General features: G+C 38.1%; 1 protein-coding gene, 1 long non-coding RNA gene and 1 other non-coding gene across 3 annotated transcripts; 1 reads left to right on the forward strand and 2 right to left on the reverse strand.

The window, feature by feature from the left end:
* Nucleotides 1-978: 978 nt before the first annotated feature.
* zgc:77439 (uncharacterized protein LOC378987 homolog) lies at nt 979-9,891 on the forward strand. Its single transcript, XM_036596041.1, is given in 9 exon segments — nt 979-1,105; nt 2,422-2,646; nt 3,409-3,547; nt 3,948-4,090; nt 6,571-6,623; nt 7,274-7,398; nt 7,981-8,271; nt 8,273-8,296; nt 9,062-9,891. Coding segments are annotated over 8 exon segments (1,344 nt in total). The 5' UTR covers nt 979-1,105; nt 2,422-2,431; the 3' UTR covers nt 9,416-9,891.
* On the reverse strand, nt 3,390-24,012 carry LOC118825450. Its single transcript, XR_005008660.1, has 3 exons — nt 23,889-24,012; nt 14,722-14,843; nt 3,390-3,608 (listed from the first exon to the last, which is right to left on the reverse strand). It is a non-coding gene; the product is annotated as an uncharacterized LOC118825450 (long non-coding RNA).
* Nucleotides 10,036-10,109, reverse strand: trnat-agu. Its single transcript has one exon. It is a non-coding gene; the product is annotated as a tRNA-Thr (tRNA).
* Nucleotides 24,013-25,975: the final 1,963 nt, after the last annotated feature.

Below are 25,975 nucleotides of genomic sequence, written 5' to 3' on the forward strand. Positions count from 1 at the left end.
GCGCCTTGTTTTTAACCGCATAAACGTCTGAGTGAGAAAAGCACAGCGTGGCCTCATCTTACAACACCAGCGCCAGGGTCGAGGAACAGGAGCCCACCGGAAAACACTCAGCACGAGTTCATTAACGTCACTACAAAACCTTCATCTATATTTAAGTCCCTTTTTTGTGCAAGACTGCAAGGGCCGGATGTCTGCGTGAAGTGGAGAAGGATGAGGAACGGCAAGATACTAAAAGTCAGAGAAAAACAAATGAAAATAAATATGGAGAGTAGTTTAATAATGATTAAACTAATGGTACCGTAGGCTGTGGAAGGACCCGGATGGACGAGTGACAAGCCTGATCTGCTGAGTGAGAACTGGAGGAGAGAAATGAGCGGTTTTGTTCCAAAACGCACTGTTGACACTTTCAGATTTCTTTTTCACGATGTGCGTTTCTGGGAGCGGGTTTTACACATACGAGATAAACCAGTGCTGTTTTCTGATGAGCACCAGCTTTATTAGACAAATAAAAATGTGTTTTCTATTATGCCTCAGCTGTTATTATTTTCAAAAACTCATTGTATCCAAAATGATTACAAATGTATATACAGCGTATATGTGGCATCAAACTCTTCCATTTCTACACAAACAAAACAGAGAAGGTAAAACATCAAAGGTAACAAATTAATTAACTTTTATTTACGTGAGTTTTTCCTGATTACCATTTTCGGAGTTCTTGTAATTTCTCGCCTCCACCTGTCGGTGTCGCTGTTTGACTACTTTGAGTGCAGACACAAATTTGCTTATCTTTCGTTTTCAGCTTTCACACTTAATACGCTGATAGCACAAACAACAGAAAAGCTAAATATGGGCAAGTTTAGAGACGTTCACTTAGTAAATCGATGATTATTTGAATTGGCACTGGAGTTAAACCTGAACTACTGAATAAATATACAAAGGGGGTCACCAAAGGGTTAATTAGCCTTAGCCATTGGTCCCTTTGGATGGAGGCCAAACCCTGAAATATAAACGGCCGGGCGGCGGAGTGTTTTTCTCTCTGCGCAGCTCTCAGGGTCGCCTTCGTGTTGGACTGTATCTGCCGGCGCTCTCACTGATCAGCACTGAAGTAAGTAGAAAAACTGCGCGTGTGAGTCACGTTCAGTGTCAGGAAAGGCTTTTGTAAACAGCTCAAATTATGAGCTTAAAAGTTAGCACTAACTGCTATTTTCGTTGCTGTACCGTTAAGTCTGCTCGGGTCGATTTGGCAGTTGGAGCAAAACAAGTACAGTAAAGGCTTCACTGAGCTGAAACCGGCAGTGGCCTATTTTTAATGCACAGCCACGATGCGGACCTCACTGCTGACTTTACATCTGACCAGGCGCGTTCAAGTGAACACAGACTCTTTAATCCCTAGTATTACTTGGGAACTGTGTTTGTGCAGATCTGAGGGTCTGTGCAAAGACTGGATTACTGGAAAGTGCTTCTCCATGGGCAACGGATTAAGGCCTTTTAAGAATTTTAATAGCCAGCGTCCACACAATGAGACCAAACTGCACTATAGTTTGCTCCCTTGTGCTGCGTGTCAAATCTGTGCAGGTGAATGATAGCCAGTGCACAGATACCTTATCAATGCTTAACTGCACGTACAAATACTTAAGAGTGATAACTGTAGCTGCAAACATGCGCTCATCCACTCACATACACTGAAACAAGTGACACATTGAGTTTACTACAGTGCGAACATGTGCATCATTTCTTCATGAATATGGGCCATTCTACCAAATAATGTATGGATGTTGATATCTAATTCAAATGAAAAACATAGCCTGTTATATTGTTCAACTTCACTAAAGTTGTAACACCACTGACTGTAATGCTGTTGAGAAAATGACTAAAATCTGAGCTTTTCTAAAATGCAGTCCACTTCCACTTCAGATGATCCAAGGTCACATCATACATAGAAAGTAACAAATATTACATGAATATTGTTAATTTATTTCAATTCTAAAAGCACTTAATGCCTTATCAGTGGTGCTACTGATCTTTTTTGCAACAGGCGAAGAGCAAAATTTAGCCAAATGAATCATAAATATAGAAGGAGACTTCTCAGAGTCAATCTTTCTTTGAAACATCCATACAAAGACATCAATTTTGTGGTTTATTCCTATTTTGAGCTCCTTTTCATTGCTTTATAGTATTCTCTACCTTAGTGCTAGAATGACCCATTAAATATCTTACATTACCACAAATACAGCCAAAAATATGTAAATTGAAAGACTACATCTTGTGAATGTTATGTATTTGATTCATGTAGAAAAGATGTACAGGTCTGAATTTAGTGCATCACTTTTTAAGTTTTTAAGTAAATTTCTATGTGCTCCAGTGTATTTTTTATGATCTCCTGCAGGTCTATGCACGTCCATGTTGTTCTCTTGTTATTAGCAGGTTGAGGATGTCTGGGCTTGGCAAGCTGCGGGTTGCTGTGATTGGGGCCGGAGCGGCGGGTCTGTGTGCTGCACGCCACCTCCTTGCACGGCAGGACCTTTTCGCCCCTCCAGTGGTGTACGAGCTCACCAAGTGTGTAGGGGGCACCTGGGTGTACGAGGAACGGGTGGGACACTACGACAATGGGCTGCCCATCCACAGTAGCATGTACAGAGATCTCCGGTAAAGTGTCTGTCCCACTGGTGCATTGAAAAATGTGAAACATTGATTGTACTTGATTCAAATGTGTACTTACTTCAGTTCCACATGAATGCAAAGTAGGTAAGCTGAAAGACACAATTGGATTATTTTTGCAGTTTTTTTCATTTGGAAATCATTTACACATTTAAATGAAGTAAAATTTGTGCATTGCTATATTCCTTGTATTAAGGACCTGTTGCTGGTCCAGACCTTCATATGTATTATTTTATAGTAGTTACTAAATACTTCACAGCCATTAATAACAATTCCTGAGCAATCCTTTTTTGATACTTTCTTTTCAGTACAGAAAAGTTGTTTATTGCAATCAATAGCGTAAATAACATACACACACAAACACACACACACACACATCTTCTAAGCCGCTTATTCTCCTGGGTTGCGTAAATAACATGCTTAAGTAATGTAATTTAGACAGACACTCACCAGTCAAGATTTTGAATGCATGCTTACTGGCTGACTGACAATGATAAGACTGACAAATTACGTATCAAAATTTGATAATGTTTGGTGTAGTATTTATGTTTTTCAGTACTCTTTCGTACCGAAGCAATTTGGTACATTTCACAAAAGTATCGAATTTCAATACCTAGCGCTAGTAATAACCAAATTATAACCCCACATGTTAAGGAGGAAAGTCCCAATAATATGAAAACTGGTTGACAGTGGCAAAATGACTTGATTATGTTGTGGTTAATGTCTTAAAAGATTCTTCTCATATGACAGAACCAATATTCCCAAAGAGGTGATGTCATTCCCTGACTTCCCCTTTGCGAAGCATCTTCCTTCATTTGTCCATCACACAGAGGTGCGGAAATACCTTGAACAATACTGTGACCACTTCCGCCTCTGGGACCACATACAGGTACGGCTTCAGCACAGTCAGTTCGTGTATCCATGTGAGCCATTCTCTGCAGCATGTGCTTCTAAGAAAAATGAAGATGAAGTTCAAGGGAGTGTAAATGTATTTCATAAGATCAATTATGAATTTAATTGCTCCTCATCTGTCCAACAATTCTTCATGTCTTGCAAGCAAGGTGTGCAATTGTACTGTCATCCACATTATCATTGCTGTAGCTTGTTCTAAGACTGTGGGTAAATAGAGGTGGGAAATTATGACTACTTTTTCTAAAATAATCTGTAATTGTAATCTGTAAACTTGCTGGAGGAGTGTGGGAATATTTTTAATACATAACAGTGTATATTATGTAGCATTTGTACAATGAGTGTAAACATGTACACGGATCTTCTTGAACCTCTTTCAGTTTGGCACCATGGTGGATGCAGTGAACCCAATAAAAGAGAAGGGTGGTTGGAAAGGTTTGGCTTGGGATGTCACCACGACCGATGGTGTAGACCAGAGCAAATCCATCAAGGAACGCTTTGATGCTGTTATGGTGTGTAATGGGTATGTACTGCCTTTTTTAATGTGTAAGCTTAAAATTGAATAAGAGCCATGTGTCAGAATACACAGAAGGATTTATAGTAAAATACGCAGTGATTCACACTATAGGAGAAGAGATATTTCACCGTCTTCTTCACAGATTTTACATAGGGGTTTTGGGCTTTGTTTTTGGAGGCAGTGCTTTCAGGTGTCAGATGTGCAAACAGATGTATAGTTGTAGAGCAAAGGTTAACTTATCAGTTTTAAGGTTCTCAAAAAGAGTGATGCAATATACTGAGTTGCCAGTTTATTAGGTACGTGTACACTCATTGGCCTCTTTATCACATACTCTTACAAATATATATATGCATTTTTTAAGTTTACATTTACTGATTGTAGCCCGTCTGTGCACAATTGATTTTTTTTTATAAAGTTTCACCAACACTGCTTATGTACCTGATGTACTAACACCCTCACAACACGCACTAACTTTACCAACATGCCACTACCATGTCAGCATCACTTCTTTACTGAAAATGGTCCACCACTCAAATAATATCTGGTCTGTATTAACATATTAACAGACCTTCGGTAAATAAAGTTGTTATAATTACTAAATGTATATAATAAATGCAGTTAGTTATAATTTAACTTTACCTGGCTAGAAATTGTGGCTTGCTGCAAGCTGCTTCCACTTAAGTCATCTTTCTTTCATGTATGTTTAGTTTAGAGTCGGGCCAGAGGCTATCCTACAAGTACTTGCTGAGGTCAGCTTTGACAAAACCAGGTCAGGTCCTACCTTGCCAAAATGTTCTACCTTAGTGAATGTGTGTAGGTAGCTCCTTACATAAAACCATAGGTAGGATATTTTGATAGTCTGAATCACCTTATCAAAGAATGCTATTAGCATAGATAGCCTGTACTGAGTCTGTACAGTAGACTTTAAGTAAGAGTAAATTAACATCAACAACAACGAAACGTCCAAAATATCAAGTTACGATGCAGTAGTGATTATATGCGTATGTGCAGAAGGAATGAGTGATGGGTAGGACAGATTGTTAGAACACCACTGCTGACGCTATCTGACACTCTGCCAACTGTGCCAACAATAAAGTAGGAATTGAGCCAGATGATTGGTATTCAACAAACAGAGCCATGTTTTGTGAGCGGTGACGTTGGTTTCATTTTCGGACTTGTTGCTCCAATAGTGTGCAAAAAATGTTTAGTGTAAATTATCATCGTTAGCAACCAATACAACCATTCCATCCATTCAGCTGATTTATTTTCTGTGTGAAATTCATGTAGAACACATTTATTTCTGTGGACTGGCATAACATCTATTGGAGCAAAACAACTGTCAATATTGTAAATGACACCCATTGGGGTCTAAGCACTATGCGCCTTGTGGAGCCCATAGAAAACTATAGCCCTATTTGAGCTGGATTAGTGTTACCAGAGGAGGTCCGGTAATTGTAATATGTGCGTGATTTGACTGGCTGAATCATAGGAGATAAAGAATCTCTGTGATTTCCCCAAATTACCCCAAATAGAATCGAAACATCATTGTGTGGACATTTACGTCAGCATCATGAGACAGGCAGCATGCTTCCGATGAGTAACAACACAAACTAATGTGCCTCTTTCTGGTATATGGAGTTGCCTTAGGCTAGTAAAGTGGATTAAGAGGAGCTCTGAGTTTGGCAACGTAATTTGCTCTGGAATTATTACTTAGCGGAATTGTACAAACTATGGATGTGGCAGATTTGTACTGGATTGAAGTCACAAAGCTTGTTGGCAATCGCTCAAATAACAGCACATTCGGGTAATTCTAATCCCGCTCGAATAGGGCTTATGTTCGGTTTAAGAATTTATTTATAATAGATCTGCAGCCTGAAAAGGAGATTTCAGCAACAGATTTTTAACAAATAAATCAAAATGCCTAGAAAACAGTACAATATTTGGACATCGCTTGCATTTGCGTAGTTGTCAAACTCAATAAACTAAATAATTCCACAGCAGTTTCCACCTGTAATTTAGTCTCAAAGTGCACAAGAACTTAAATGACTTTAAATGAAATTTGTCGTAGGAGCAATGCTACCAGACTCCGCTACAGAGGTTTGGTTTCTGGACCGGTCACCTTTTTTACTGATCGTGAGTTTTCATGTGTGTATGGTGGTCTCTTTCCATTGCTGGACATGGTAGAGGGGGCTAATAAGTTGGGTGGCAAAAGATGGGCTACTGTCAATACTTGTAGTTGATAAAATGGCCATAAGTTTGTGTACATTTAGTTTCTGTAGTCTATAAAATGACCATTAGGTCATTAGGTAGGTGCAAATATGTTGTTTAAGAATGCAACAAGAACTGTCTCTCACAAGTAAAGATGTCAAGGGTGAACAAGCCCAACAAAAATACATTGACTCAGTACTAATTTGACATAGCTACAATGGTAGCAAACTATAGTGACACTGAAGTGCCTCTTCTTTTTTGATGATTTTGACTCATAGACATTTCTATGACCCTTACATCCCTACCATACCTGGATTGGAGAAGTTCAAAGGTATGTGTACCTGCAGTACACTGTAGTGTTATGTAATATGAACATATGAAGTTTATAGAAAACAGTTATCTTTTCAGTTAGAACTTGCTATATCAGCATTAATTTATTTTTTTCTATCAGCCTTTGTGACATGGTATAGGATTAGACTGGATGTAACTATGAGTGCCATTATACATAGCTCACTGGCCAACTAAAATTCTAATCGAAACCTTCATTATTAGAACTTCTAGCCATAAAGTCTTATCTTATCTCAGATTAATTGGCCTCTGATCAATGTGATCATGTAATGATTAACCCAGAATGGAGTGTACCTTCCAACCCCACTTGGATGTGTCTAGGCAAGAGCCTAAAATGTGGCATTCCTCTGAGGAAAACATGTCACAACAGCCCCAAAAAAGCAGAAGCTGATTTATATTTCAGTTACACCGTTGTCTGACAGATCCTGTTTCTTCACAGTGAATAACTGTTCTGGGCAGAGAATCTCTCAAAAATATTAAACTTGAAAAAGGAAACTTAAGAATCTGTTAGTTTTGCTTTATTATGTCTGTTGTTGGATACATATTTATACATATGTAAATTTATACATTTTGGGAAGGTAAGTTAAAACGTACATTTTTGGTGACCAACACTATTATGTTTCTTTTGTGTAGGAATGCTGATGCACAGTCATGATTATCGCAGCGCAGAGCCCTTTGAGGGGAAGTCAGTGGTGCTGTTGGGGGCTGGTCTTTCCGGACTAGACATCGCTATGGAGCTGTCTAGTGTCAATGCTAAGGTGTTTTCACTTGTACATCTCTTCCATAGTACTGTACCAAGCCGTGTATGACTGTGCGGTCCATGGTGTTTCACATGTCTTGTTTTTTATTTCTCATAATGTTTTATGAAAATTGGAAAACTAGAAAAAAGTGCATTAATGACCATAATGATAAAAAAACTAAATTATAGTATACACTTGATCTATCCATGCCCCACTCATTAATATTTTCTTTAGCAACTGTTTTAAAGTTGAGCAAATATTGCGAAAGAATCCCATTCAGCCTCATGAATTTAGATCAGTTTGTAGATTAGCTACATATTGTCAGTTTTCAGTTTTAAATGCTACAATACCAAGCTGGACTATGTTGCTGAATGACCTTTTCACATGGATGCAAACTAAATATCATTTAAACTTAGGAACATACACTAAATATCTGCATTTGGACAAAAATTGAGCTGTGGGCTATAATTTCTCTTTAAGCTGAATTGGATTTTTGCCATTGTTCTGTAAAGCTTGTCCAACCTAGCAACAGTTTCTATGAAAGAACACATTTGTAGGTGGCACACAAATAGGTCAGCTAACTGTATGTTCTTCAACCAGGTGATTCTAAGTCATGGCCAGCGGCCCCTGACTTGCCCCCTCCCCCCAGGCGTGGAGCAGGCTCCTCCAGTAGCCAAAGTGCTGGATGATGGCACTCTGGAGTTTGAGGATGGAAAGCAGGCGATGCCAGAAGTGTTTCTGTTCTGTACAGGCTACAACTTTACCTTCCCTTTCCTGGATAAACAAGTGGGGGTGCAAGTGAAGGATCACCTGGTCTTTCCGCTCTACAAGTTTCTGATGCCACCTGCCTACCCATCACTTTTCATAGTGGGCATCTGCAGAGCCATATGCCCCTTTCCCTCACTTCCACGTTCAGGTGAGTCACATGGTAAAACTGAGTGCTCTCACAATGTGTGAATTATAAATCCATAGTTTGGCTACATGCTTCCTTTATAGGAGCGCCCCTGCGTTTTTCAACCTAATCTCTGTGTGTGTCCGTAACATCTGCAGCACTTGCCTTGGCTTCTAATATAAGTGTGTTTTGAGCCCAACAGGCTTTTGGTTCTTTGACTAAATTCAGGGAAATGTATCAAAATTATTATGATTTATTATTATGATTTTTTTAACTAAAGAAATTTCCACAATTTAGTTCTGTGGTATTTGTGGTTTTAATGTGGTTTTAAATCCTGTACACATAATTACTGCTTGACAACTGACATAATTTATGTCATTTGAATCCCCGATTGCTGACCAGAAGTGCTCTTTTGCACATTAGCTGCTGCATAAATTAAACAGTTTATTGTTCATTCTAGCTAAACAAGATTGTAGCAACCACTGTTTGGTGCATAGCATTTAGTAGACCTAGCAGTGAAACTTACTTTGTCTGGCCGAATCTATGTGGTTTCCTGATGTTTCTCGTTTTTGAGGAAGAGGAAATGCTGATGTCTTTATTAAGCAGCAACTTTTAAAAAATATATATATATTTCTGTTACTCTGTCAGCTTAGTGGTGTAAAGATGATCATTTTTTCCGTTAATTTTACTGTACTCATACAATCTTTTTGGCTTTTGCTTATCTGTCTCGATGTGTTTGCCCTCTTGCTGCTCTTCTCACTTCTCCTTTCTTATTTTGTCCCCTCTCAGTCTCAGTTTATCATCTCCGTGCTGGAGGGTTCGTTTCCCCTCCCGTCACGTGAGGAAATGGAAAAGGATATCGAGTTGGACATGGCAGCCCGTCGAGCTCGCGGGATCGCAACCCGCCACATCCTGAAGCTGGACTCTGAGCAGTGGGCTTATAATGACCATCTAGCCCAATTGGGTGGGTTCGAGCCCCTTCCCCGCTACTGGAGCAACCTGTATGAGTCCAACAAGGTGTTCCGTGCCCGGGATATGCTCAACTACAAAACGCACAACTTCACTGTCCTCAATGAAACAGATTGGATGGTGCAGAATCTGCAAGGCCAGCAGTTGCCCAAACCACAACTTAAACATATGTAATTATATTAACATGGCATTTTACTAGACTCTCTTACTGACAATAACACAGCAAGGCAATTGCTTTATTTTGGCATATGGCGTCAAGCACAGTTTACAAGTTATTGATCTCAATCATATAGGTTAGATTATGCAATAAGTGCTCTTAATTTCCCAGCATATTAAAAGAAACACCCCCAGTTTCCCTCAGAATGTCTCCTGTTTTATAAACGAGGGTGCTAAGCACTTTAACTGTTTTCTATAAGCTGATTTAGACAACCATTTATCATGATCTACTAGTTGACTTACAAATATCATCTGGAATTACCTCAGTTTTACGCCAAGTCCTGTCCTGCAGTCTAGGTGTAAAGAGGTTTTATTTCTCTGTGTGGTGCTCATTTGCATTTTTTTAAAAAAGTAATAAAACTCAGCAAAGGTGCTGTTGTAACTGTCTATTCCCTGTATTAAACAATAAACGCAATGATCTGTTTATTGGGAAATTCTACAGTTACTGTTTACTGGGTTTAAGAGAAATGAGTGTAGTGTTCATATGCTATCAGTGTCCTTGAGTCTTAGACTGGCGTTAGTCGACAGGTGACCAATAGCTGGTTTTAATTTCGTCACATTACGACAGTGTAACGAAAAGGCACCGCTGGGATTCGAACCCAGGATCTCCTGTTTACTAGACAGGCGCTTTAACCAACTAAGCCACGGCGCCGGGTGGTCTTTGGCCTGAAACGGTGACGTCATGAACGCACGTTGCACTCCTCTTGCTTACATAAGAAATGAGACAGGTTAATCCAAGTGAACCGAAGGCGATCGATCTGTGCAGCGTTGAGATGGAGAGCCGGGGTCAATGCACTGAAACTCAGACTCACTGAAACGTGATGTGAACTCCGACTGATACTGAAGACATTCTGCTGACTGTAGAGTTGGGAAATGACGGCTCTCAGTAGACTTGGTACTCAGAGGAAGTCAGATAGCGGTAATGTTAGATTACTCAGCCAGTCCAACGGCTGAAAGGACGACTGCGGCAGTTATTACAGAGTGTGCGCTTTAGATTTAGTTGGTGATAAACGTTCAAAAATAAAAACACTATCTAAAGTCTTTTTAAGCTCATGTATCCGCCTCTGACTACAGTGATGAGCTACGGCTAATATAGTTCTTAAGTAGGAGCTGAAACACTTCAGTATGATTCTGTATAATACAGTCCTCACAGGAGTGACAGGCAGTCGAGTCTGTTTATTAAGCCGAAGTTTCTGCCGTGAACTCGCCTTGTTCCTCTGTCACTTCAACCACACGGTGGCAGCATACGGTAACTGACGGCCATGACCATAACAGACAAACCCTCCAGTGAACTGCGCCCAGTGAACTGTTTAGACCCTCACCAGAGGACGCTAGAGGGCGCTCCCGAGCTAGTCCACAATGAATGGGTTAAGATTGAGCACCTGAGTAAAGTTATAGTTTGTACATAGTTTAAACATTTTTAATACCAAAGAATACATTTTCACACCGCTGTTGTATTTTAAGACCTTTTGAACTTCACTTATAGGAGTTTAAAACAGTGCCTCATGTACGTTCATGACGTCAGTTTAGCGCGAACAGCCAATGGGCTGCTCCGCTCGCCAACCAGTCAGCACTCGGTAGCAGTAAAGCTAGCGTCCTGCTCCCCAAAAGCCGTTTGCTGTAGAAAAAAGAAAACACGCAGGTAAGCTTTCTTTGCATTTTAGTGAAATACATCCTTCTACTTTCTAAAATTAAAGTAACGTGATTAGAAACTTTTAATTTTTAGCCATTTAGCTTCTTTCACCTACATTCATTGTGGACTTGCTCGTGGGCGCCCTCTGGCGTTTTGCAGTCAGGTTTTTGATATAGCTGGGGGAAACAGGCCAGGCTCCTCATAAAGCAGCTCTGCCCTCACCACTCTGCGCACTGTAACTGGTATGAATGTTGCAAAGCTCAAATATTCTAATAATTTGCAGAAACTTGGAAAATGGAGAAAGGGAAAATTGGGATGTAAGAACATTCATATATATATATATATATATATATATATATATATATATATATATATATATATATCAGCAATTGGAATTACCAATCCCACCACGCAGGGGCCGACAGTAACTTGTGAGAGCTCCAAAGCTGTAACTGCAGACAGTCATGGCATTCAGAATGAAATGTCAACCATATGATAACCATAGGTTTATCAAATAATAAATGAGAAAACATTTGGTCTTAAATATTAAAACACTACTACTACCAGATGCTCAGTGGTCTCCTTGCTAAATAACAGTGATTAAAAGAGTAAAATCATGCTGGAAAATGTAAGGAGTTCCTGAAGAGGAGCAGGTAGCTGCTGTGGACAGCTGTAGAAGACTTGACGGTGAATTCCACCAATATTTCAACATTTCTGCACAGTTCAGTCATTGAGATGTACACAAATCATTATGGCATGGTTTGATGTGAAGTGATTAATTGCAGAGACACCTACAGATTTCTGTACAGTGTGGTGGTAGTAACCAGGGGTCACGATATGCATATAAAGCCATATGACCAATGAACCTATACCTACTTGTGTCTTCTGAGTTTTTATATGTAATATTGATAATGGTAAAATAGTGATACATTCAAGTCTTCTCTAGGAACTGTTTTGCCTCACAGCACCTGGCCTGTACCTTCCCACCTAAATTTATTCAAGAAAAAATACATTTTAGGCTAAAACCTTCTTCTAAAAGTATTCATAACCATTTCATGTTATAACTGTATGTGAGGGAGCTTTTAGAGGCATTAAACTCTGCAAACATCTGGTTTCTATCACCACCACTGTGAACAATTCTGGCTCAGTAAGGTGCATTTTACATCAAACAGCTCAGAATGACTTTGTGAACATCTTAACTACTGAAGTATGTAGAAATGCAGAGCCGGTGCAGTGAGAAGACTTAACAGCACTCTGATATGCTTTCAAATGTAAGATACATTGCAGTTGTGCTCTGTTGTAGCTTTATTTGCTCCATGGCACATTGTTGTTAGCTAGTTCTCTTAAACATGCTATGTTATTTAAAGGTGCTTAAAGAAGGCTACAACATGTCCCAGCTTTATCTCTGATTCAACTGTTAAAGCTGAGTGAATCAGTGATATCAGGCAGGCCTGTCACCATTATTACATAATCGCCTGACCACAATTATTTCAGCTCACTTTCACATGTTCACACATGTGAATTTAGTGTATTTTCATCAGTTGGTTCGAAGCAAATACATGTAAATAAAAGAAAGCAGAAAACGCAGTGAATATCTGATGTTTGTTTACTTGAGCTGTCTTTCTTCAGTTGGGAACTAATATCGACAGCTAGGAAGCGAGATAGCTAATCAGCCAATATGGCCAGTTCAGGGTTGTACTGTAATAGTTGCATATTGAGTAAATCAGTGATATCAGGCCTGTCATCATCATTACCTAATTGCCTGACCACAATTATTTCAGCTCACTGCTTTCACAACGTTCACACATGTTAATTTGGTTTGCTTTCATCAGTTGGTTTGAGACTAATACATGCTAATTTAAAGAAAGCAGAAAATGCAGTGAGTAATGTTTGTTTACTTGAGCTGTCTTTATTCAGTTGGGAGCTACTGTTGACAGCTAGGAAGGAAGATAGCTAATCAGCAAATTTGGCCAGTTCAGGCTTGTACTGTAATAGTTATATATGCTAAACAAAAAAAGACAATACAATTGTTAATTGCACTTTTATATGGTAATTAATCATCTTGTAAAACTTGATTGTGACAAGCCTAGTAACAGGGCAAGCACTGAACTATGCAGTGCTGTTGCCCTCCCCCTTGGAGTTTGAGTAACTCGGTTGAAGGCTGCATGGTTTCTGAATGCAGTCACTTTCCTGCATGTGGGAAACTTTCTTGACTTCTTCCAGGCTTGTGATTTGAAACAGAAATTTGGTGACTTACCATTTTAAGTTCAGTTTTCTGTCAAGGTATTCACTGATTCATGGTGCACACAATGACTGAAGCTAAAACCTCAAAGACCAAGATCACTTCCACATCATGTCTCCATCAAAGCTGATTAGCATCTACAGAAAATGAGTTTGGATATTGAGCAGTGAATGAGTGCCTCATGTTGCCAGCATTGTCACACTCAGATAGTGTAATCTACTTTGTGATTAATGCCAAATCATCACCAGATGCTTCAAACATCTAACTGATTTTTTCCGTCTGCTTGGGAGGCTGTGAACTTGTTAGAGTTTCAGAAAATTAGGGCATTTTCACACTAACACTGATGTGTGAATGTGAAACTGTTGCCAGCACTGTCACAGTTAGATAGATGTGTAAGAGTGAAGAACATTTAACAATTTTTAAACATTTTTAAGAACCTTTGCGTTTAACTCTAAAGGTTCAATACTAATTAAAGGTTTTTCCTAGAATCCATATGTCCAAGCCAAAGACCATTTAAGAAGCTTCATATTTAAAGAGAACCCTAAATGTTAAGACTTATATGCTATATATTAGTGTACATGTCCAATACTATCAGAATACGATGGAAAAAACAAATAGAAATGTTTTGTTTATTGTAAAAAAAATGACAAATAGGCAAAATCCCTCTATTAGTAGGTCCCCATTTTCACACTGTGATGATGTCATATGGTTGCACTGGGCGCAGTTCTACTGAAAATACGACCAAAATGTTTTTCTCTTGGGTAATGACATGCGTTAGCTAAAGTTGGAAAGGCTGAATGATATAATTTTATTTAAATTAGATATTTAGCTCGCTGTTCCTACTTGATGGAAGAGCAACCATTTGATGCTGCATAGAAAAATGATAACTCAGAGGGATTTTGTTTATTTTTAATAATAAATATTTTGCCTGGTTTATGCAAATTTTAATAGTATTGAACATGTACACCAAATTGGGGCTTGCATGTTTAAACTGTCAGAGTTCCCTTTAAGAATCTGGGCTGCCGTTAGTGAGCTTACCAGGCTACACTCAAACTATCCCACCAATCATAGACCAGGCATGTGATGATTTGCCACCCTCAAGCCAAAGTGTGGTGGCTGGCAGTCTGACTGCTTTGAGCATGAGCACTTCTGTACTGAGCCTATATGCTAATGGCCAGACAAGGCTGTATTTGTCTTCCTTTGGTGAAAAGATGCTGTTAGCCTCCTCCACACTTGCAGCTATCCACTTTCTGCCTGTTCATGGCTTTAGATCGGATGATTTCAGAAATGCCACAATGTGAAGAAAGAACGAACATGCTCTTCAATCCTGGTTGTAGGACACAGTGTTTGTTGTGAATCGGGCTAATGTGTACATGCTGTGTCACAAACCTGTGAACTGCAGCACCACTGAGTTGTCATGTGACATTGGCTTTTAGTGTTGGAACTGCGGGGAGGGTCTCATTCCAGAGGAGTTATCTAGAGGGGCCATTTATCTTCAATTGGGGTAATATCTGAAATGAAGTGAACGGGGAAAAAGAGAGACTAAATTAATCACACAGAATGAATGAATGAATGGATGAATGAATGAATTAAATGGCTTGGTCTAGGTAGGACAATCTTAGTAGCAAAGCAGTCTATGGAGAGCAAATATATAGAAACAGAAATGAGTCAAAGTCTTGAGGAAATCAAGACATTTGTGATTAATAGAGGTGGGGAGTAACTAGTTTCCTTTACTCAGTCAGATGTATTGTATGAGTACATGTTGATTAAGTAAAGGCCTACTTGTGAGAAAAGTAATCTACATTTGGATATGTTTTAGTCATTAACATTACTAACTCCTTTTTTCAATTTGTGACATTATCCATACTGCTATATGACTCTGTCTGACTGGTGAGGTTTAGCATTTTATTTTACATCAAAAGTGCATCAAAAAGAGAAGAACAGATCCTAACAAGCCTAACTGCTATTGTTTATCTAAACCAATAGTTGCCTTGCATTGTTTCATTTAAAGTGCTTATCTGAGGTGAATAAAATGAGTTAAATTGCTTGTTAACATAAGAAATACATTTTTAAGGTTGAGCAGTTTTTTAAAAAAATGTTCTGGATAATTCTGGATATTTCACAAATTATTCAATACTTAAGTAGTTTTGTTGACCTGATGACTTGTCCCCTTTGTACTTTTGCTTAAATTGTTTTTTTGGAAAGGTGCTTTTACTGCAGTCATTCTGTCAGTGAGAAACAGTGTTTTTACTTAAGTATAAGTTAAAGCTACTCTACCCACCGCTAGTGATGAAAAATGATGGCAATAAGGGTAGTTCCACCTGATACTACTCATGAAGAAAAAGAGTTCACAGGGTGCATTGAAACCTGACAAAAGCACGTCACCTCTTACAGTGTGAGTTAAGCCTGGATTGATTTTGATATCAACATAACTAACAGATTAATCAAACTTCCCAGCGTCATGGCTGGATTTCAACACTGTCACAGCACTGTTAGACTCTTACGTCTTTTCTTTCCTATCACTGGATCCCACAGTCGACAGTGTGGACCAAACGTGCTCAGTGTGCTAAATGCTCAGCATTCCCCCCTGGCCCAAATGCCTGCAAATGACAGTGAAGTCAGCAGCCTACATCTCTGATGTTGAAATGTTGAGTTTGTGGACACACACACACTTACTCATACTCACACTGAGTAACCTCACATATCTAAAAACCCACAGACATGTAAAATGAAAACTAGCTCATGGTTCTAATTCTTTTCATATATGTAAGCAACTCTCACTTCACTACTCTCCCTAACATCTATTCAAGTAAGACTGTTACAGCAAGGCCCAAAAATCGGAGTCCCCTTCCACACAATTTAATTTATTCATTTTATGTCATCACTTATCAAAAATGAATAAAACCAAGCTCAGTTAACATTTATTATTGAAAGATATATTATTTTTAACAGGGGAGAATCATTTTGTTTCGACTGTTTGAGAAACGTTTTAAGGCGAGACACTCTCAGTACTAGAATAATAATGCGCGTTCTACAGTTCTGCAGAAACATGTAGAAATGATGCTAGACAATTTAATTATGATTATGATTATGATTAAGTGAGATGATGGACATAACAAATATTTAAATTTTCATTAAACAAGAAAATACAGAAATTTAGACAATGAAATTATGTAACTTTTTTGTATAAATGATAAAATACAAACAGTTCTTGCGATCTTGGAGCATTCAACATTCCTTAAAAGAAATGTATTGTATTGGTTGATTTGGTTTTTTAATTTCTGAATTGTGGGGGGTTCTGCTTATTTTCCAATTTTAACTCATCTTTTGCCTATTTTAAAGGGCCCATATTGTGGAAAACTGAATTTTCCTTCCTTCTTTTAACTGAAAAAAGTTTAATGTAGCTAAAGTTTCAAAACATTCCTTTCTCTCCCCAGTTCTAACAGTCTATACATGAAAATTATGCTGCAAAAACAGTTTAGAAGTTTGTTTCTGTCTGGACTGCTTTCTGAATGAGGCACAATGCAGGGCCTATCAGAACAGAGGTTATTTACACATATCAGTCTTAAAGGTACAGATACAAAAACAGCTTACTTAATTCTAATTAATAAGGAGAGGTTGGAAAAAAATTGGTACATAAACACAAAGAAACTTCATAAGCAGAAATGGGGCAGGGGGGGGACTAAAGCTTTTCTTGGAGCACAGCTAAGTGTCAGAGAGGTCTTATAACACAATCATCTTTGTACTTTGTACTTTACATTTGTGCTTATGAATTTTTCTTATGGCTGTTGTCAGTCTGGTGAACCAGGCCAACATAGGAATAATATGTAAGAATTCCTTATGTATATTATGACTTCTGGCATCAATCCAGTGGCAAAGTGACAAAGCTTGTTTTAGTCTGATTCAGCAAAAAAAGTAGAGCACTTTTGAAAAAGTTGCACACTTAAGGGATGCTTTATTGAAAAATATACTTTAAACAATTTTCCTTCTACACCAAACACAGTTGATTGACCAGGACATGTTTAGTGTCTGAAGCTTGTTTAGTTTGGCACTGGAGCTACAAACCTCATGTAGCCAACAAGTAATGGACATCGGCTATGTTTGGGGTAAGTGGAGTACTGCATAAACCTAAATTTTCAGTGAGCCATTCTTCATGTCTTCTTGTCCACTTCAGGATTTAGACAGTGTGGTGCCTTCACCTTTCAAGTTTCAAGCCCCTAAAGTGGTTCTTCCTAAAGCCACATTCAGGCATCATTCAGGAATTTCCTCAGCTCATTCCAGTAGCTTTCACAATATCCTTCATCATCAAAGCATTTTCATTTCAAGCTGAAATTTTTCTTACTCTAATCATCCAAACTAAAAGGGTAATTATCAACATTGGGACTCATATTCTAAGCCCTGTTGGTCATGATTTTTCCAGAAGATAAACACTCATGATGAAATATAAACCACAAACAACAAAGCAGATGCAAGTGCTCAAGATATGAAGAAACTCTGAAATTCAAGGACTGTTAATGATGTGAGAAAGCCTACAGTAAGACCAAATTTGTGGCCTTGAGTGAAATAAAACAGCTTACTAAACAATTGTCAAGTAAAACCCAAAAGCTGTTTCCTAGTTTTTTTTTTACTTTCGTTCTTGTTTTCCTGTCATGAACAGATGACTGTTAGGAAACTCCCAGCTTACTTCCCGATGTTTGTGTCCTTGTACAATAAAGTCTGTCTTTCTGCATACCTAATTGATCCCGTTCAGATTTTCTGGGAAGATGAGTTCCCTGGTGATCTAACTGGATCGTGGGCCAAAATAATGCGCACGGGAACTGCAGAAATTTCCAGAACATGGCATAAACATGGCATAAATTTCCAGTGTGGTATATCCGGGGAAGCACATTGTGCGTTGGACAGTATTCCAGGGTTATCTTTAACTGTGGTGTCTCAGGAAATAATGTCCTAATCTGTCCTTAGGCAGTCTGGATTCTATTCAAGGCAAACAACATGACTCATTCAGAGTGCTAATTAGTGATTCAAATATCAAATAAACATGTGTCATATATGTTCCATGAGCAACTTGCACAGTCTGTTATATATATATATATATATATATATATATATATATATATACACATATGTGTGTGTGTATGTGTGTGTGTGTTTCTTAGTTAAAAGTTCTCCTAACTCATTTTTTAGCACTGCATCTCAGTTATGTAAACAATATAGAACATAGTTACCTTAAAATTTCACTAAATGTCTGGGACTCTTTCTAGCACACAGTGCCACTAAACATTTTCTGGGCTCCTATTTCAGCACAGCTGTGTCACAAGTTAAATTGCAAAAAAGTATTTTTTGTGTTTCTAGTACTAAGACGGACTAACCAAATATAAACATTTTAAACCATATTTTTAAATTCTTTGTTCAGATAACCAAAAAATGCTGCATAATTCAACAGGTTTCAGTTGCCTTTTAACTGCCAATTTCAGCCTTTTTAAGGTAAAATCACCATTACAAACGGCCTCTTATGACTTATTGCTGTTATAAAGCACCTACAATAAATGTACAATATGATGAACTACATTAATGTTCAATAAATAATAAAATATATTATTAATAATAATTTTATATTATTATAAATTATTAATAATGATAATTTAACAATGTAGATTTGAACAGTTTTGTTATGATGACCAAGCAAAATAGCAGTCAAAGATTATTCCATAAACAACACAATGGTTTTAATAACATTGCCCGTTAATACAGAATTCAACTGATGCGTGTGGCCACATATATGTAATGTTTAACATGGAATGCACAATTTTCAGAGAATTAGCTTTTGCTGTGCTACGTTGAAAAAGTGAAAAGAATCTGAAGGTATGACTGTTCTAATCCATGACAAAGACCTTTTGCATCTGATGTCCTCTTAGTCATTGTGGCTTCTGTTAAAATTGAATTCAGAGTAGCTGTTAACTCTAATTTTCTTTTTTGTTTGACTGATGAATTTACAGCATAATTTAATTGGTGTACATGAAGAACAAAATCAGCAGCACCAATTTTCTGACCTTTGTTTTTTTTTGCTGTTACTATTCTGCTACATAAGGCAAACCCTATTTAGCATTTTCAGGAATAAATAAAACAGCTAATAGCCCTCTTATTATTCTATTCACCTGTGTTTTATCTGTAACCCACCCAGTAATAGTTGCCAGGTGTTTCTTGTTTGTGATTCACAGTATATCGCTGTTGTCAGGAACCATACAAAACCTTATATCTCCATTTTTGTCATGTCAGTTTTTGACATAATTTGAAAAAACCTACTGTCCTTTACATTGTGTGTAAATTCTATGATGAATAGATCAAAAGAAACAGCCCAAAATTGAAACTTTAAAAATAAAGTAGGTTTTTTCCATCTTCTGTAAAGTTATCTATCTAGAAATCTATGTAAAATGTTGAAATGTTCAAAAGCAAAGCATTTGTAATGGTAAAAAGCAACGCTGTCACCACTGCCACCGTGTTAGTGCTTATTTATGTAATATCTGCTTTTTTTTCTTAATATCTATGTAGTATGATGTGCTTCCTCTGCTATAAATATTATTCTTGTTCACAAAATTAACATAGCATGCTGGAGGGATCCACCTCCATCAGTCTCAGATTGAATCATAATGCATAAAAAAGCATATAGTTAACTGGCTAAGCAAGAACTCCTGGTTTCTTGTCAATGTTACTTCTATATTTTGTAATTTTTGCCTGTCTTCTGTTTAGTTTTCTAGGTTATTTGAATGTTCTTAATGTGTTTCTCTAGTTTATTCTCTTTGTTTGTTTCTCCGCACTTGCGTCCTGCTCCCTTGTCTACCTCATCAGCTACAATGCTGCACTGTTGTCTCTGTAACCGGTGGCTAGTTTTAAAGTACACAAACCCAGAAGTAATGAAAGCCAAGAATGAGACACCAAACTGGCTTCAAAACCACATAACACACAAAGACAGCAACTGTGAGGTAATCAGGTCTCATATTCCAAAATGAATTCCATTCATGAACGTTTGAGGTTAACAGCTCCACAGGATGATTTATCAAGGGGCCATTTTCCTTAATGGTTTTTCAGTGCCACACAGCATGTAGACTCTGGAAGTAGCATTACATAACAGTGAGCCAGGCAAGTTGGAAAATCATTCTCAGTGGAATATCTGAACTCTGAAGATGACACACAGGATAGAGAGTTTTTTTTTCTTTTGCTGCAGATGCTAGAGCACAGGGAAAATGATGAGACAAGAATGCATCATTGAAGAGAATGCACAGGGGAGAGTGAAGTGACTCAGGTTTACAATGAAAAGAATCCCTCAAAGACCTAAACCAGTTGCTCTTTGAGCTAGACACTAATAATAATAAACAAACCGAAGATCAGCATCAGCTCCAGGGTAAATAACGCCCACACTGGAAATAAATAAATGAAATATTATCTGCTGTTTATTTCTAATGTTGATTTAAATTGCTTAGGAATTGCTGTAGTTTTGGGATCGTTTGTTATATTTTTTCTCCACATTTACTTGTATAACAGTAATGGTAGAGTGCATGTTGTGTGTTTGTTTATATACAGCAAAGTCAAAAAGTCTGAGACCGCTATTGACAATGCATCTAATTTACATTCCTTTGTAATTGTATACAACATTTCTATTACAGATTATATTATCAGCAACCTGAGTGAAAAAGAAGAATCTTTGAAGTATTTATGAATTTCAGAATGTCTTATTATTTGTTACATCTCTTTTTTTGCTTTATTGACAGCGTGCACTCAAGCTGGTATGGACTCCACAAGTTTGGGCAAAAACATCTGATGAGTAGAGACAATAGTTACATATGTTGTTATGATGTAGTGACTGTCTGGATACACCCTAGCAACCATTGGGGATTTGCTTAGACTGTGCATTTTTGTCAGGACATGCCCTTTTCTAGTTCTTAGTGTTTGTGCATTGCAAAGCAATGTGCAACACTATTGCTGTCCGAGGTAGCATGTGTGAATCAGTCCTAAGGTCTGAAACGTACTTCACGCAAGAACACAAATGCAGATGCTTCGAGCTACGCGGTTTCGCATGTAGTTGCATTCAAAAATGTCTCCCAGTTTTTTGAATGGTAGAGTAATGGTGGAGTGCATGTTGTGTTTTTGTTGATATACAGCAAAGTCAAAGAGTCTGAGGTGGAACGCAATTCATAACATAACGCAAACGTGAGCTGCATTCTTAATGTTACAGCAAGGGGTGCTATAATGACATCCAAGCCCAACTGCCTTGTACCACCTGCGTTCTTTGTCAACTGCCATGGCAGACAAGCAGTTGATTCTCACGCAAAAATGATTCATTTACATAAATCTAAACATATTTGATATATTATTGCCTTCATTCCAACAGTACAGGTAAAATGCCCATGTTTAGCTGTTGAGGCTGTTTGCATAACAATAGATCCAGGGGCACATTCAATCTCAAAACAATGTGCGCATTTTGTTACGGCCTCCATGTTAAACGACAGGTTTCGTCAAAACGGTACGAAACAGTGTGCAGTGGGCTTTGAGGTATGGTTTATCTCATTTGATGGGTGCGTCAGAGGTGTTACCCCATCAGCAGTGATATGTATATAAACCCCGGCATATTAAAAAGGCACAATGGATTCTAAAAATGTCCTCTACAAATACGGCTGCTGCAGCTTGGTGTATGCAATAACTGAAGAAGTTAGTTTGTTGTAAGTATTTTATTGTAACATTTTTTAATATAATACACTAGAAGGACAGCAAGAATGGCTTTTTCAGCTGCCATAGTTGCAACACTTAAGAGAACATAAGAGAGTGTTCAGCGCACCACTGTTTCCATTAAATGTTTTGCAGGGCTGAAGGCAGCCCTGCCCTGATCTGTCCTCTATCACCCCCCTAACAGCCACAGTAAAGTAAGAACGCACAGTGAGTTTGTACAGAAGAGCATGCAATGTGTTGGCTGAGCATTGGCTGGTTGTTGTTATTTGCATTCGTGTTCTTGCGTTGAGTATGTTTCTGGCCTAAGACTTACTGTTATACATATGTGAATGCAGACGCGTCAAGCTATGTAGAGACGGTTTCGTGCGTTGTTGTGTATCAAAATTATGTACAGATATATATCACCTCTGCATTCTGATACAACAAGTAAAACAGCTCACACTCCTCTACCGTCCACAAGTTTAGCTGTTGAGGCTGTTGGAATAACAGTAGATCCCATTTACTTTGTCCCCTATCGCCCCCTTCAGTACTGAGGTGTTTAACCACTGCGGTAGCGTAAGAACGCATGGTGAGTTTGTACAGAAAGACTGTGTGTTTGCAATGTGTTGGTTGAGCTTTTGCATTTGCATATTTGCATTGAGTACATTTCTGGCCTAATGGTTTCCACCGTGCTAACTGTGGTAGTCGTCAGCATGCTAAACACATTTGTCAAAATCTTTCATTGTTTCCCAACTCACTGAACATTACACTTTCTTTTCCTGACAGAGACATGACTTCACAGAAATGGGGTTTATGTTCTGAAGGAAGTCTGACCCCTACATTTTAAGTTTTTCAGTTTACCTAGAGAGATGATGTGGGGTGGGGTTGCATCTCTATCACAGCATTTTTTTTTTTGTTGTTGTAAGCAGATTTCACTGGGGACATGTTCTACTTTTAAATGTCTGGCAATGTTGTTTGAAAGCGATCACCCTGTTCTCAAGCTAGTTAATTACCACCAACATGCTAGTTAATTACCACCACAGGTTTTATAGATGAACTGGGAGAAATGCTTTCTAGAGATTTAACTGATTTGGACTATGTTTTGATTACTGGATAATTTAATATTCACATGGACGTACTTACAGATCCTATGAGCATCGATTTTATTAGGATATGGAATTCATTTAATCTTCTGCAGCATGTCTCCCAGCCCAGCCCACTCATAAACACAAACATACACTAGATTGAATTATTTTGTATCTCTTTGACAGTAAGACACCAGAAATAGTTGATCTTGTAACCTTAGTTCACTAGTGTGTCTTCTTTCGTGTGTCAGTATGTACCAAAACATTAAGCAATAAGAGAAGTATAATGAGGCGCTATTTAACTACTGATTATACAGAAGCATTCAGTGATCTCATGCATTCTCTTCCTCCTCTTACTCTCTCATCCTGTAATACATTGGTGAATCAATTTAATTACAGAATTACCAAATGTATTGATCCTGTTGCCCCACTAAAAAACTAAAAACCAAGATTGTTTCAGGCAGAAAAGCCCCCTGGAGAAATACACCTATCATTCAAAATCTAAAGAGAAACTGCAGAAGAGCAGAGAGGCACTGGAGACACACAAAGCTGACAGTTCATCAGGATATTTACAAAATGCAGTTGAAAAGATTTAACAGTAAAAAAAAAAAATGCCAGGAAAGTTCATTTCTCACACTTAAAATTGATGTTTACAAAGATAATACAAACTTCTTCTCTTGGTTAACCCTAACCTGCATATCCACTGATGAGTTTGCAATATTCTTTGGCACCAAAATGAATACTATAAGAGACAACATTGTTCATACTCACTGTGTTGGTTTGGCTACACTGTCACCATACAGCAATGCTAAAAGCAGAATGTCCACCTTTGAGATGATCGATTTCAATGCTCTAAAGTCACTTCACAGCTTAAATCCACAACCTGCTCTCTGGACCCTTTACCAGCTTTGTTTAAACAGGTACTGAGTTCATTATCTGTTGATGTTCTTAATATAGTTAATCAATCACTGAAACTGTAAATTGTTCCACAAAGTCTCAAAACAGCTGTCGTCAAGCCACTGATCAAGAACAGGATTCTAAAGTCCCCTTTGCTGAACAACTACAGACACATTTTAACCTTCCTTTCTTGGCAAAGTTATTGGAAAGGTAGTTCCATTCAGCTGAACAATTTTCTTAACACAAATCATGGTAATTAAACATTTCGGTCTGGCTTTAGGGCTCATCACAGCACTGAAACGGCCCTGTTTAAAGCCTTAAATGATCTTAGAACAGGGCTGTCCAATCTTATCCACAAAGGGCTGGTGTGTCTGCAGGGTTTCACTCAAAACAAGCTGGAGCACACCTGACTTCACTTGTTTAATCAGTTGGTTTCAGTCTTCAAACTGCTGATCAGGTGATCTTAGAGTTAACAGAAATGTGGGCAAAATCTCTGTTCTGGTTCTCCTGGATCTAAGTGCTGCTGTTGATATGGTTGATCACAAAATTCTACCTCACTGCATGCAAAACTTGGTGGACCTCACTAACAATGTCTTAGATGTGTTCAGATCATAACGAAGTCGTCAAGACTACTTTGTCACATTGGGCAATTGGGCATCTAAACATCATACAGTAACTTGTGGGGTCCCACAGGGAACAATTTTGGGGCCTTTGCTTTTTAACCTATATTTACTTCCTGGTTTAATTAAGAAGTACAACATTGGTTACCACCAGTATGCAGATGATATCCAGCTGTACTTGTCCCTGGCTCCTAATGATTACATGTACATTAACCTTCAGTTTGACTTTACGTGTGATATTAACACATGGATGGCAAATACTTATTTTACAACAAAACAAAGTTCTGACTGGAAATGAAGCACAGAGGAAGAACATTTCCTCATCTCTGAAAGCCAAAAAAAAGAGTCATTTTTGAGAATGTGCTCAACTTTAAAAATCATATAAGCACAGGCTGCAAAATAGCTTATTATCACATTCATAACATCTCAAAAGCTCAGGACATGGTCTCCCTCACTGATAGTGAGAAACTTGTGAATTCTTTACTTACTCTTAACTTACTACAACCAGCATGAGAAAGTTTACTGTTAACTAGCATTGTGATGCCACACTGTCATGTGACATATTTAAGAAATTAACATAAATTTGGCTGTATTTTGTCTCATTAACTGTACGAGTAGCTTACATTTCCTGTTAGCTGGGGTTTGGTAGAAACAGGCTTTTATAATGTAATGTATACTTTCTCAGTAATCAGTGGGGATTGAGATACAAGAGCCAAAAGAGACAAGCAGAGAGAGAGAGTGAGGGAGTGAGAGAAAGATGGAGAGATAAAAATGAAATAAAAACAAAGTGAAACGAACACCTGATTTACTGTAGGGTTCAACCTGTATTCTAAGCTGCAAATACACATGTAAATAAATAGATTTTAAATAATTAATTAAATGATTATATTCATTTTAACAGGGTAACAAGTTCAATTAATTTATAGAGGAGAGTAAAAAGCAGTAAAAGCAATTTTTTGGAAGAATAGAGGGATGGGAAAGGAATATAATTAAAAACTTCACAGTAAATTAGAAAGAAATCAATGCTTTTTCATCAGTGTCCACAGACTTTTTGACCCCACTGTATATGAGCTGATATACCTGATAAAATGTCCAGTGAGTGTTTGTCTACACTCATTGTGTGCGTATGCCAGAATAATCTGCACACTTATGTAGATCTGGCCTTCAGTGTAGGTCTGGAACGCTGTGTACTTTCTTAGTTATAGACTCACAGCAAAGCATGAGGCATCTGAGAGACACTCCTCACACGAATACACACACATGACATAGTGTGGTTTGGTTTGGCAAATCTGAGTAAGCATTTCCACAGTAGAACCATTAGCGTGCTCACTCAGTACTGTT

Source organism: Colossoma macropomum, unplaced genomic scaffold (assembly GCF_904425465.1).
Source record: "Colossoma macropomum unplaced genomic scaffold, Colossoma_macropomum, whole genome shotgun sequence".
Classification (NCBI taxonomy): Eukaryota; Metazoa; Chordata; class Actinopteri; order Characiformes; family Serrasalmidae; genus Colossoma; species Colossoma macropomum.